Raw genomic sequence first — 15,517 nt, 5'->3', positions numbered from 1 at the left:
TATCTTTACTTTTTTAGTTCAAATTCTGCTGTGGTCGACTTAAACCTTTCATCCTTTCAGGGTCAATAAATTAAGTACCAGTAAAAACACTGGGGTTCATAAAATCGACTCCACCCCCTCAAATTTCAGGCCTTGTGCCTTTAGTAGAAAGGATTATTATTATTATTATTATTTTAAAGGCAGTGAGCTGGCAGAATTGTTAGCACGCCAGGCAAAATGCTTAGCTGTGTTTTGTCTGCTGCTACATTCTGAGTTCAAATTCCACTGAGGTCAACTTTGCTTTTCATCCTTCTGGAGTCAATGTAATTGATTATTCCCCTCCACAAAATTCTAGGCCTTGTGCCTATAGTAGAAAGTATTATTATTATTATTATTACTATGTTGAGGTTGGTGCATACTCACTAGCTTTTCTATACATGCTGTGTTATGTGTTGATTTTTTTTTTTTTTTTTTTTTTTTTTTTTTCATTTTCCTTCCTGACAAATTACAAAATCCTATTGAAATTAGCATTAATAAACAAATTTAATTTTGAAATTATAACTGCTACCTGCAGGTGATTCGCACAATAATTTCTTACCCGTACCTAAGCAGTGGACACATTTTATTCTCCTTTGAAAAAGAGAAGAAAAAATATATATATATATATATATATATATGAATAAAATAACTTCAATCAAATATTAAAGATTCCATTATGCATCAATTCTTTCTTACATATTTTTTCAGGGAGGAATTAAGGGCTCCCTTTGATACCAACATAAATTTTTATTGCAGACGATAAGGGACAAGGTTACAGTTTGAAAGACAATCAAAGTTATAAAAATTTTGGAAAATATTCATCAATAATGATGGCCACACAGTTGCCAACATTAATGTTTCATGAAGTTTTACTGAGAAATTTTGTTTAAAAAACATGCAATTTCAGAATTTGTTTTACAAACATGCTTTTTTTTTTTTCTTTCCATTAGTGATATCTAGAGCAATAACACACACACACACATGCACGTGTGTGTGTGTGTGTGTCAGTATGTGTGTGTATGTCAGTATGTGTGTGTGTGTGTGTGTGAAAATAAAGAAAAGGTTATTAAGAATTCCACACCCGTCTCAGAACAAGAAAAGGAAAAATTACGGAAAAACCCAAAGAAAATTAAAAAATAAAAAAACAGCAAATGTGCTGACAAAAATGTGAAGTAGATGGTCAAACCTAAAGCTGTATATAAAAAAATAACATTGACATTACCACATTCTCCCTCTCGTCTACCGTTCCCCTTAATCTGCTCTTAACATTGGACGACGAACCGACCAATCATTTCCTTTGTTTAAATTTTAAAATAAATTGCAAAAACAATTAAAAAGAAAAATACACTCTTTCTTTCCTAAGTGAGATTTAGATTACTTTTTTTCTCGTTTTAGATAATGGTGGCACATTTGGAGAAAAAAAAGTTTTTAATTTATAAAAAAAACCTGCTATAAATTTACTCCAATTTCTGAAAATCACCCAGGGCAACCAACACCTAACATTCATGGAATTCTTCACTGTTACTATAAAGATATATATATATAGATGCAGGAATGACTATGTTGTAGGAAGCTTGCTTCCCAACCACATGGTTCTGGGTTCAGTCCCACTGCATGGCACCTTGGGCAAGTGTCTTTTACTATAGACTTGGACTGACCAAAGCCTTGGGAGTAGATTTGGTAGGCAGAAACTGAAAGAAGCCCATTGTATGTATATATATATATATATATGGCGTTAGGAAGGGCATCCAGCTGTAGAAACTCTGCCAAATTAGATTAGAGCCTGGTGTTGCCATCCGGTTTCACCAGTCCTCAGTCAAATCGTCCAACCCATGCTAGCATGGAAAGCGGACGTTAAACGATGATGATGATATGTGTGTGTGTCTGTGTTTGTTCCACACCACTGCTCAACAACCAGGGTTGGTGTGTTTATGTCCCTATAATTGAGCGATTCAGCGAAAGAGATTGATAGAATAAGTACTTGGCTTTAAAAAAATAAAAGCGTACTGGGGTTAAGGCATTCAGCTAAAACTTCTTCAGGGCAGTACCCCAGCATGGCTTCACATCTAATGACTGAAACAAGTAAAAGAATAAAAGAATAGTTTTGTATATTATTTTAACAGCTTGAATTTTAAATTGAATCACTTTCATTGATGATATGCGAGTGTAGAGTTGCACATGTGTGTATGTGTGACTGCTTTCAGGCTCACCGTGGTGACAGGAGCATATGTGCAAGTGACAAAAATGTATTTCATGCAATCTGAGCAAAAGCCATCTTGATCAATATATACGAGCGAGTGAAGATATCTGGTTTAATGGTTAAGGTATTTGGCTCATGATTTGTAAGGTCTCTCGACTCCAATTTCTGGCAGTTCATTGTGTCCCTGAGCAAGACACTTTATCTCACATTGTTCTATTCCACTCAGTTGGCAAACATTGAGTAGTACCTGTAATTCAAAGGCCCAGCCTTGTCACATCCTGTGTCATTCTGAATCTCCTTGAGGCCTATGTTAAGAGTACACATGTACATTAAATTCATGAGCGCAGGCTGTTCAGGTGATTGGATTAACCAGAGCACTCATCATCATAACTCAAGTGCCAGTTGTGTATATGAGTGAAGGTACTTAGCCTGATGCTAAGATTGTTGCACCTATGATTGGAAGATTATGATTTCGATGCAGAAATATTACCTTGCTCAGAAACAAGTGAGGATTGGCAGCAAGATGGGAGTCCAACCATAGAAAATCTGTCTCAACGAATTATGTATAACCTATGCAAACATGGAAAAGTTAACATATGTGCAACTATTAGTTTCATGTGCTGAGCTTATGCCAGACAATATTTTTAAACACGTCTGGTGTCTGGGCACAATCATCAGGCACTGCCATCACTCACCAGATGGAGTACTTTTTTTGCTGATTTTCACCATCATGGAACAGTACACTATATATATATGTACATATATATATATATACACACATACACACTATGAGTATATACAGATAAATTATCTAGGCGGGAACCATACGAGCACTCTTATAATTTGGGTTCAGGCTAACTGCATCGAGTTGTAAGGAACACCTAGGATTACTTAGGGTGAACAATCCCACCGTAAGTCATCTGATGAGTAAATCATGGGTTTGTTTCACTGGGCTATTTTTAAGAATGTAAATCCAAAACAATGGAAAATAAAAATTTTTTTTAAATATGCAGATGTACCAGTTTTTGAATTCATTCTAATTGTCTGGTACATGTATGTGTATATATACACAGGCATATATATTTATACGTATATAAATGTATATACACACATATATAAATGTATATACACACATATATATACATACACACATAAATGCATGTATGTATCGTGTATATATAAGTTCTTGAGTGGGGATCAAAAAATGTTTTAATGAAATAAATAAATGAACTTGTTTATAATTATGAAAATAATGTATGTACAAAACAAACTTCCAAAATAGATTTTTTTTTTCATTTAAATTTCTTTTTCACATTTTAGAAATGATTTTGGTAACCGATAATGGTGACAATGTTCTATTTCTATAATTTCCTTAGCAATTTAACTGTTTTGATTGATACCAATCCAGGTAAGAATGCCCTTCACTCCATGATACAAACTCCTTATTTTAAAGCGATCTAAATTAAAACTTTCCTTCAGAACTTTAGTTTTTTTATACTTCAAAAGCCAGTTTGAAAATGACAGTTATTTTATGGAAATTCTTTCTTATTTTCAAATTTAATTGAAATAAATGCTAAGTATTTCAACAGAAATATGGTAACAAAAGAGTTACCGATAAGACTAAAAGGAAAAGACTGCATTAGTACATATACAAGATGCATTCCAGAAGTTTTGAGACTTTTTCCTGGAGACATCCAATTTCTAAGATATATAAAACTCTAATCGCCTTCAGCATAGGATCCTCTGAGTTCAACGCACTTGTTGTGGCACTCCTGCCACTTCGTGAAGGCCCTTGTGGAAGTCCTGAAAAGCAAAGGTGTCCAGGACCCATATCACAGCCTTTTTCGTCTCCTTCAGCTTGGGGAGTGACCAAAAGTCACAGGGAGCAAGGTCTGGACTGTATGGAGAGTGAGGGACAGTTTCGATACCCGCCTTTGTCAAGTAGTTGGTTACCAAGATGGAATTGTGGACTGGTGCATTGTTCTGGAGCTGGTGCTCTATCCCTTTGCGACAGAATCTCTTCCTGAATTCTCTAAAAGCCTCCACAAAGTACTCTCTGTTGACCATTTGACACAAGGGAACCCAATGGAAGTAGACAATGTTCATGCTGTCAAAAAAACGGATCATCATGAGCTTTTTGGTGGACTGTTGTCGCCTAACCTCTTGTGCCAGCAAAAAACAGATGCCTGGTTCATACAAGTCAATCCACGACCAGTCTAGAGCATTTCACAAGTATCTGTAGCAGTATTGTTCAGTTTAGCATTAAACTTTATTGCATAACAAACTTCCAACTTGTCTTCACGTCCCGACTGCATTCTGCAAAGAAGTCGGCTGTGACAAACAGCATTTACTAGGATGTGTTTAAAATGCTGGTACAGCCCTATCCTTCGATCTGGAATCACAAAAGTTGGCAGGTCAGCTTATTAGATGTATAAGAATGATATACTAAAATTACAATAATCTAGGACAGTTATAGCTGCCTCTCCTAAAAGAGTCTCAAAACTTCTGGAATGCACCCCATAGTTTGCTAGTGCTTCCTTATTTTCATTTGAATTCTTGTGTATTTCCAATTATGTTAACTGATGGAAGCCAAGAAATACTTATCCAAATGAATGTTTACTAAAGCACCGGGGTTTATGTTTAAATGGTAATTCATAATTATTTCAATTTTAATGGATATTTTTTCTAAATTTTTCCAATTGAAATTTTGAAAAATCTTTAAGGATTATTTTGGTTTTACTTTTCTAAACATTCTTTATGATCAGTGCAATATGGGTGTGACTGATTGCCTAAAATTGTGTTTGTATGTGTGTATACATGTGCATACACACACACACTCACTCATACGTTCCATGCCAGCATAGAAAATGGATGTTAACTGAATGATATATATATATATATATATATATATATATATATATATGTATATATCATCGTCGTTTAATGTCCAAAACAAAAATTTTAACCTGTGCTTCTTTTCTGATATGTGTTTTATTGACTGACTATATATATATATATATATATATATATATATATATATAATATGCATGTGTACATACTTGTATACATGTATAGATATGTACATATATATATATATATATATATATATATATATATATACATACATACACACAATGTATGCATACGTATACATCTATATTGGTGGTTCTCAACCATTTTCTATCTCTAGACTCCTTTGTTTATTATTTTATTCCGGTGGACCCCCCACCCTGACTTCCATAGCCATTCAATGTTTAAAAACTAGTTTTATAGATACATCTTTCAAAATTCTTATTTTGTTTTTTCACACATTAACTTATGATGGTCGATCTATGTAAAAACATTAGAGAAAGAAATCTAGCTGTTTCTTACAATAGGTATATCTAAAGCAAAATGTCTTCATGGACCCTTGAAATATTACTGTGGATCCCCAATATACTATTTTGCTTGTGTAGACCCTCCCAAAAAGACTTATATGGACCTCTACCCCAAAAACACTTTTTGTACCCTGGTTGAGAACTACTGATCTATATGTGAGTGGGTGAATGGGTAACTGGGTTTCCACTGGCTTTGATAGATACCATTCCAGTGTGAATAACTGGATATTCTAAAATACATATTCCCAGGAAGAAAGGACCATAACATGGCGTTTGACTGGATTTGCCCTTATGAATTACAGCCCCTAGATAGTCTTCCTCCGACAGGCTTTCCCTCCTCACACAGCACACAGCTTCTGTCTCCCACATTTCTCTCATATGGCATGTGCTAACCCAAAACTATGGTGAAAAGACATGCATCATGATGTCACACAGTATGTTTGATTTGAACCTGGAACCTTGTGATTGCTAAGTTTATTTCTCAACCACTGCATCCTCTAGGAACCACAAAATATATTCCACTTTTTTTTTTTTTTCTTTTTCTACATGAAACTTTATAATTTTGCTTCTGAAATAATATAAGGTGATTTATGAATGAAAGATGTGTTGGACAAGGTTGTGAATAAGAATTTTAAAGCAATGTTGTCCCTGGAATCCACATACTTCTGTGATGAAAATAACTAATTTTCTTAAAAAAAATTTTTAAAAAACTAGTCTGTGATCTCAAATATATTGGTTTCTTTTCTTTTCTTTTTTTTTTTCTTCTCTCTTTATCAATAAAATTTTAACAATCTTTCTTCAAAAATTACCATTTATTCATCTTTTTTTTCATTTCAGAGAAAATACATTCCTTTTTAAGCATATATATATATATATATATATATATATATATAAAACCACTCTGTGAAGTGGTTGGTGTGAGGAAAGGCATCCAGCTTCTGCCTGGCCAGCCCCTATCAAACCGTCCAACCCATGCCAGCATGGAAGGTGGGCGTTAGGAAGGGCATCCAGCTGTAGAAACTCTGCCATATCAGATTGGAGTCTGGTGTAGCCATCTGGTTCGCCTGTCCCCAGTCAAATCATCCAACCCATGCTAGCATGGAAAGTGGACGTTAAATGATGATGATGATTTTCTGTGCAACAATAGAGTTAGTCCTTTTATATGGAGTAACAATTTGGACATTTACGAAAAGAACTGGAATCCAAGGTAGATGGAACTTACATTGAAATGTTAAGAGCAGTCTTGAGCATATCTTCGAGAACTCATCCCAAGAAACAGTTACAGACATCTGTGCATATATGAGATAATTGCTCCAGAAATAATCCCTTTTAGTAAAGGCACAAGGCCTGAAATTTGGAGGAAAGGGACTAGTCAATTACATCAACCCCAGTATTTCACTGGTACTTAATTTATCGACCCCAAAAGGATGAAGGGTAAAGTTGAACTTGGAACATAGTGGTAGACAAAATACCACAAAACATTCCACCTGGCGTGCTAACAATTCTGCCAACTCACCACCTTAAATAATAATAATAATAATAATAATAATAATAATAATAATATTCCTTTCTACAAAAAGCACAAGGTCTGAAATTTCGTGGGAGGAGACCTGAAAGAATGAAAGGTAAAGTCAACCTCAGTGGAATTTGAACTCGGAACATAGTGGCAGACGAAACGAAATACTGCTTGGCATTTCACTAGGTATGTTAAGTATTCTGCCAGCTTGTTGCCTTAATTGCTCCAAAAATAATGAAGTATAGTGTAAATGTAATTGTATTTACTACAGAAAATGAATGTATATTTGTAGCGTGTAGGACATATTTAACTCTTTTGCTATGGACCTGCATGAAACTGCTCTTTGTTCTATGATGCAATGATAAAAGCTTCCTTCCAACAAAATTTCACATTAATTTGTTCCAAACTCCAGCTCAATAATGACCAAAGTTATTTTACTAAATTTGTTATTTGAAAAATTAATTGAGACAAATGCAGTATATTTCAATGGAAATTCGATAACAAAAGGGTTTAAATTTGTCTAAATTAAAACCTTCCATCAAAATTTCATGTTGGTTTATGCTCCAAACTCCAGCTCAATAATGATGATGTTCATGAAAGACAGAGTATTTCATCAGAAATATGGTAACCAAACAAGAAGACATAGTAGTGATTCAACAAACGGAAAAGCATGCATTAAATTTGCTACAGAAAGCACCATCTGAACGTGGTCGATGCCAGTGCCTCCTGACTGGTTCCCATGCTGGTGACACATAAAAAGCACCGTTCAAACATGGTCAATGCCAGTGCCCCCGATAGGCTCTCGTGCCAGTGGAATGTAAAAAGTACTCACTACACTCTTGGAATGGTTGGCGTTAGAAGGGGCATCCAGCTGTAGAAACCTTGCCAGATCAGATTGGAGCCTGGTGCAGCCTACTGGCTTGCTAGTCCTCAGTCAAACCATCCAACCCATGTTAGCATGGAAAGCGGACGTTAAATGATGATGATAAGGAAGATGAGGATGATAATGATGAGACATAAGAACATTGTGATTGCTACAGAAGAAAAGAAAAAAAAAGAGAACGATATGGTTAAAACAGATAACATTGCTGCTACAACAGAGAGAAATAAAAAAACAATCATTGAAGTGAAATTATTGAATGAAAATGTGTAGAGATTATTAATACTGTGGAATCAATAACATAACCATTTCTGTAGAAACAATGATAATGCATGGTTGCAACTGGCACTACATTGGTTATGACGATGAGTGTTCCAATTGATCCGATCAATGGAATTGCCTACTTGTGAAATTAACATGCAAGTGGCTGAGTACTCCACAGACACGTGAACCCTTAACGTAGTTTTCAGGAAAATTCAATGTGACACAGTGATTGTCTTTCATCGACATTTGATATAGCAACAAATGAGAGTCTCTTACCTTGATATTAGAAAATGTCTCTAAAAACGAACATTTCAACTGCTGACTTGTTGCACTATTACAACTCGTTTTTGCCGACTGAGTGAACTGGAATAAATTGAATTAAAACTTCTTGCTCAAGCACAAAAGTTCTGCCAGGAATCAAATTCACAACCTTATGATCTTCAGTTGACTGTCTCTAACCACTAAGCTATGCACCTTCACGTATAGTGGCAACAGAAACAAGATGGATGGATAGATATACGGAGAGCAGAAATCTTTGGGTCTGCAAGAAATACAGATCACATGTGTAGAGAAACAGTTTTGCATTTACAAAGAAATAACTTGTGTGTGGCGTAGTGGACAATGAGTCATAAGTGAAGGCAGAGGTGAAAGATTAGTGGATGATGCACCAGAAGTGAGATTTGAAGTGATGTCAGATGACAAAGTGAATATTTTGAGCATCTTCTTTTAGGCGTAAGTGGTTGGCAAAAACAGTCGTGTGAGAGTTTGGCCAACGAGGAAGGTAGAGAACGTCTCAATTACACAGCAAGTTTCATTTGATGGTTGAAGAGTTCCTTTTGGGAGCGACTTGCCAGGTCAAGGTAAAAACCTCTTGTTATTTACACTTCAAGCAGTTTCAGTTGTTATTTTTTTTCTATTTCTGATGATTTTCTTTCATTGACTTTTGATATAGCAACAAGTGAGAGTTCTCTTACTTTGATTTAGAAAATGTCTCTAAAAAGGAACTTCTCAGCTGCTGACTTGTTGCACTATTACAAGACTCTGTTTACCTGCTGGGCAGTAGATAGACTCCCCAAGGATCTCATATTTGTACACACCCATTCTCGCTAACATTCTTATACCAAAAAAAAAAAAAACCAGAGGACATTCAAATAAACACTTTATCACCTGACATCATTTTACCTCTCACTTCCAGTGCAGCAGTCTAGAAAAACAAGATAAATATATGAAGAGGAAAGATCATTGCATAGCTACAGAATGCGATGGGTGTATGAAAATGAGTAAGTCTCAGGCCTTCTACAGAAACAATGGATGCTACAGAAAGAATGACACCTGGAAAGCTATCACTATTAGTTGCTGAAGAGACAGAGATCATTTGGATTTCCTACAGAAATGTTTGTCTGTGTGGAACAAGGATTATTACAGTTGCTAATAAGAGAGAGATTTATGCTACTTGCAATACATATTGGCTTCAGATTGCATCGATAACCAACGGGAAGGGGATGCTCCTGGGGTTAAAAAGGGTAGTAACGTTGGTTCCTATGGAACAGCCATATTGAAGTGGCAATGAACAATACTTCTCAGTATAGTTACTGCTTTCATCTCTTATATAGATTTTTTAACCAGCCATTTTGTATGTTGAACCTTTTAGCATTTAACTTGGCCAGATCAGGCCTCTAATATTCTACATAACTGGCCAGATCAGGCCTCTAAAATTCTACCCTACAATGTCATTCTAAAACTAAACGGTCACATCATTAAAATGTTGAAACTGTGAGATAATGCAGGATTAATTCAAAACAATCTGAATAAATAAGCATTACATTTGACAGAGTAATATGAATGCTCAAGAGTTAAGGCAGAGATCATAGTTGTGATACAAAAATCAGTGGGATGTTGGCATCAGTAACATAAAAAAATATCTTGAACAGCAATCATTGTATTTGCTACAAGGACAATGATAAGCATAGAGTTGGACTGTTGTAAATTCTATAAGCATCATCTTAATTATCGTTTTAAGATTTTCCTTTTCCATGCTTGCATGGATCAGACAAAACCTAGTCCAGGCAGATTTTTCTATGGGCAGATGCTCCTTTCTGTCCCCAATCTTTATCTGTTTCCAAACAAGGTAATATTTTCTTCTTGTCCTTTGAACTACAAACACCTTAATGGTTGGACATGTTTTAGCACAAGATTGCATACAAATAATACTGCTTGTGTCAAGAGTGACTGTTTTCAAATCAGCGTGCAAATGTTGTGTGTTTGTGTGCAAAAATTAAAATATTGAAATGCCGATTTTTTTTTTTTGCCGGTCAATGGGATTAACATGGATTTCATGGCTGTAAAGCGCTTACCTTTACAGCGTTTCTTCAGATTCATTGACCGGTGGCCGATAACCTCTCTCTTCAACATGGAGACAGAAAAGACCTCATAGGTAATCTTCAAGTTTAGGGGGATAAAAAAAAAAATTAAAATATTCAAGGGAAGTAACTGAACGTCTTACCAGTATTCTCCGTACATCTCTGTTTATAAATAAATCACACACGTGATTTGATTGACGTTAGGGTTAGGGTGTGATTTATTTATAAACAGCTAGAAGAAAACGGATAATACTGATAAGTCGTTCAGTTATTTCCCTTGAATTTTTTCTTTACCCCCCCCCCCCCCCTAAACTTGAAGATTACCGACCTCATAGCTACTTTATTTCATAAATATTTGCCATAAAGGCATTACAAAGAGGGGACGAACAAGGACAGACAAACATAAAAGGGGTGAAGTAGCTGTATCGATTAAATATTTACAATTTTAAATATACAATGTTCGGACAAGGGGTTACGAGCAAGGGATTGTCTCCCTTAGACAGCTGTAGCCGACTGGCCGGCTTGTGATTTCAGGACTTCAAAGCGATGTAAGAGAGACAATCCCTTGCGCTTAAACCTTTGTCCAAGCGTTCAACAAGTAGCTACGAAGTCTTTGAACTGTCTGTCCACTATGAAGTGAAGTTATCGGCCTCTGACGATTAGGGTTTCAAGAAACCCCTTAAAGCTAAGCGCTTTATAGATGTGAAACCCTGGGTATCCCTAAAGACCGGCCATAACTATCGTTATTTAATATTGATCGGGAGAGCGGAGATTTGCACATCCAAATTTTATTATACAGTGATTTTATCACACACACACACTGATCTTCGTGAATATATGTGTGTGTGTGCTTGTCCCCTCATCACCGCTTGACAACCGGTATCGGTGTGTTTGCGTCCCCGTCAGCTAGTTGTTCGGCAAAAGAGATGGTACGATAAGTACTAGGCTTACAAAGGAAGCCCCGGAGTTGTGCTCCTGCATGGCCGCAGTCAAATGATTGAAATGAGTAAAAGCATAAAAAAAAAGAATAAACCGTGATCATCATTCCCATTTTTATGTAAATCTCGGACTACATTTTTGAATGTGATCGAGTGTGATTTGTGGGTGACTTGACTGCTATTTCTAGCAGTTCTTACGAATACGCAGCAAGATGGTTAAATGGAAGAAGCTGCTGTAATTAAGACTGTACCCAGCATCAAGAGTAAATGTAAAAATATAACTTGGCTTTCTTGAGCTAAAGAAACGAATAAAATTGAACGCTTCAAAACTAGTAAATCCCACACGCCGTATGTAGTATAATCGATGCTCAAACTCAATAAATTTGAATTGTAATTCTCAAATATGTTGAACAGCCTTAACTATTAAACTTCAGCACTTCTTTAAGATGTTCCATTTTCTCAAAATGTTACTTTATAAACGTTGTAAGTAAAAAAAAAGGGGGAACCAAAAAATTAACTGTGAAATTTATTTCATATAATCGGAATCCCTAAAAATCGGAAGATCGTTCTAAACACTAGTCAAAACTAAATAAGCCGTAAGATCGCCGAATAAATTTGTTTGAAGGAAGTAAATGATTTATCTATTTTGAAGCATTAACTTATTCGTTTCGGGAAAGACATGTTTACTTTTAACATTTTCCGGTATTACTATCGCCGATTTAAATTACGCCGATTTCCTTCACTTTTTACCCACTGGGTGATGTTTTCTTTTAAAATTTATTTATTTACCGTGGGTTGGATAACCTTGAAGGGACAAATTAATATAACTAAAGGTGTTTCTGAGGGTATTATATGATATTAAGGACCTTTAATGTAATGTTACCGGTGTTATTTGTGAGAGGGTAAAATAGTCGACTACACCGCATTATTAGTTTCTTCATAATTTTTCATTTTCACGTCTTTATTTATGTTTGTGGATAACATAATGCTACCTTAACATTTTAGAGCCGCCGTTCAGTCTCCTGCAATTAAGTACTTCATTTTGTTACAAACTTACACTACGTTTGAATTGATTTTGCTTGGAAAATAGGTTTTAATGACCAATTAATGAGTGAATATCTTGATTAACCTGTTTTTATATACATCCATTAACCCCTCACTTTTCTGTCAACGTATATATATATATATATATATATATATATATATATATATATAAGTGAAAAAAATGAATGGAAATAACACTCAGAACATAGACTGAGTTGTATCTGTTGGGGAGCAGGTAAACTTAGCTCCTCATGTTACTTAAACTTTAGTGAATGTGGAGAAAACACGCAACCAGTCCCTCGGACTGTATACACACACACGCACACACACACACACACATTTTCTTTCTTCGATATATTGCTCCGTATTTTTTACTTTGCGCTTGTATTTATTGAAAATAAATGGAACTTGCAATGGAACTGATATCAGCTATTGATCATTTATGACTTCTCAAATATTGTTTTAGTTTTTAGGCCACAACACTCATTGACCATATCCACATTTATTAAACGCAGGAAAAAAAAAAAAAGAAGTCTTTTTTTGTTTTGTCGAAAAACGATCCGTATGCGACTTGGTTGTAAGCTGAGAATATATCTGTCGACGTTGTTTATTTTCCAGAACCGTAAACAGAACTTCGTGATATCCAAAACAAGAAATAAACTGGATAATAATATAATTATATTCATAGATATTTCTGAAACATTTCTCCAGAATTAATATGGAACACGATAATAAGTTGGACAATTCTAAAAGAAATGTTTTTACCGATGTCGATTCAGTGGCGCGGGCGTACAAGGGCGACGAGGAAAAGCCTTTAGGTTGTAAAACATTTACTAAACAAAAATCATTGCACAGAAACACTCAGTGTGATTTATGTGGGAAGTCTTTTGCCAACAGCAGTAATTTAACGAAACACAAACGAATACATAGTGGAGAGAAGCCTTTCTCTTGCGAAGTGTGTGGAAAGTCCTTTATTATGAATTCTCATCTTGCACGTCACGAAAGAATCCACACTGAAGAAAAACCATATCACTGTGAGATTTGTGGTAAATCCTTCATTCGAAATTCTATACTTATTACTCACATAAGAATCCACACTGGAGAAAAACCGTGTTTTTGTGAAGTGTGTGGCAAGTACTTTTTTTCCGACAGTAATTTAACAAGGCACAAAAAACTACACACTGGGAAAAGGCCATTCTATTGCGAAGTATGTGGAAAATCGTACTGCAATAATAGTGAATTAAGAAGACATAAAAATGTGCACACTGGAGAAAAAAGGTTTTACTGTGAAATATGTGGAAAATCATTCTTTGATCATTTTAATCTTGTAGTTCATATACGGAGCCACACGGGGGAAAGAGCGTATCGCTGCGAGATATGTGGAAAATCGTTTATCACTAACAGTCACTTGAAAAGACACAAACGCACACACACTGCAGGGAAGTCTTTTGACTATAGGGATACTTGATAAATCCTTCTCTTGCAGATCTAAATTTAACTCGTCTGGCAACATTTACACACTGGCGAGAAGCCATTTTATTGTGGGGGAAGCTTGAGAAATCCTGTGTCAAATGGAAATGTGTAAAGAATCATACAGAATGAAGTAAGTATACCCTTATAGTTCATAGCTGAATACTTATTCTTTTACTTGTTTCAGTCATTTGACTGCGGCCGTGCTGGAGCACCGCCTTTAGTCGAGCAAATTGACCCCAGAGCTTATTCTTTGCAAGCCTAGTACTTATTCTATCGGTCTCTTTTGCCGAACCGCTAGGTTACGGGGGACGTAAACACCAGCATCAGTTGTCAAGCGATGTTGCAGGGACAAACACAGACACACACACACATATATATATACATATATACGACGGGCTTCTTTCAGTTTCCATCTACCAAATCCACTCACAAGGCTTTGGTCAGCCTGAGGCTATAGTAGAAGATACTTGCCCAAGGTGCCATGCAGTGGGACTGAACCCAGAAACATGTGGTTGGTAAGCAAGCTACTTACCACACAGCCACTATTATGGAAGATGTTGGAAAATAGACAAACACTGCTTATCCCATCCAGCAACAGCCAAGGAAAGAGCTGATTTCAATGCTTTGGTCCATCGAGTTATATCGAATTGATGTCAAATTTATTTAATTTGCCAACACATATAGACTGGTGAGAAGACTTTTGACTGTGAAACTTAGGAAGTCTATCTCTTACTCTTTTACTTTTTTACTTGTTTCAGTCATTTGACTGCCGCCATGCTGGAGCACTGCCTTTAGTCAAGCAAATCGACCCCAGGACTTATTCTTTGTAAGCCTAGTACTTATTCTATCAGTCTCTTTTGCCGAACCGCTAAGTGACGGGGACATAAACACACCAGCATCGGTTGTCAAGCAATGCTAGGGGGACAAACACACACACACACATATATATACATATATACAACGGGCTTCTTTCAGTTTCCGTCTACCAAATCCACTCACAAGGCTTTGGTCGGCCCGAGGCTATAGTAGAAGACACTTGCCCAAGGTGCCACGCAGTGGGACTGAATCCGGAACCGTGTGGTTGGTAAGCAAGCTACTTACCACACAGCCACTCCTGCAAAACTAAATTTGAATGAGTCCACCAACATATACACATTGGATAATATTTATCATGGTGAAATATGTTGGAAATGATTCACTTTGAATTTTTCATCTTTTGATCTTCACCTGTATGGCAGAATTGTTAGTATGGCGGCGCGCTGGCAGAAACGTTAGCACGCCGGGCGAAATGCTTAGCGGTATTTCGTCTGTCTTTACGTTCTGAGTTCAAATTCCGCCGAGGTCGACTTTGCCTTTCATCCTTTCGGGGTCGATAAATTAAGTACCAGTTGAGCACTGGGGTCGATGTAATCGACTTAATCCCTTTGTCTGTTCTTGTTTGTCCCCT

The 15,517-nt window shown here is 36.2% G+C and overlaps 1 protein-coding gene across 3 annotated transcripts in view; it reads left to right on the top strand.

Annotated features, from left to right (window-relative positions):
- The first annotated feature begins 7,162 nt into the window (after positions 1-7,162).
- The window catches only part of LOC106869054 (uncharacterized), a 74,009-nt gene continuing 65,654 nt past the window's right edge, over positions 7,163-15,517 (top strand). For all 3 annotated transcript variants that reach the window (XM_089340021.1, XM_089340020.1, XM_089340022.1), the window contains exon 1: positions 7,163-14,200. In XM_089340021.1, coding sequence (XP_089196147.1) covers positions 13,316-14,065 — 750 coding nt within the window. In that variant the 5' untranslated portion in view covers positions 7,163-13,315 and the 3' untranslated portion in view covers positions 14,066-14,200. The remainder of the gene's footprint in view (positions 14,201-15,517) is intronic.

Source organism: Octopus bimaculoides, chromosome 23 (genome assembly GCF_046866305.1).
Source record: "Octopus bimaculoides isolate indiv1 chromosome 23, ASM4686630v1, whole genome shotgun sequence".
Lineage (NCBI taxonomy): Eukaryota > Metazoa > Mollusca > Cephalopoda > Octopoda > Octopodidae > Octopus > Octopus bimaculoides.
Note: the sequence above shows the minus strand (reverse complement) of the source record. Positions and strands in the feature narration are given on the sequence as shown.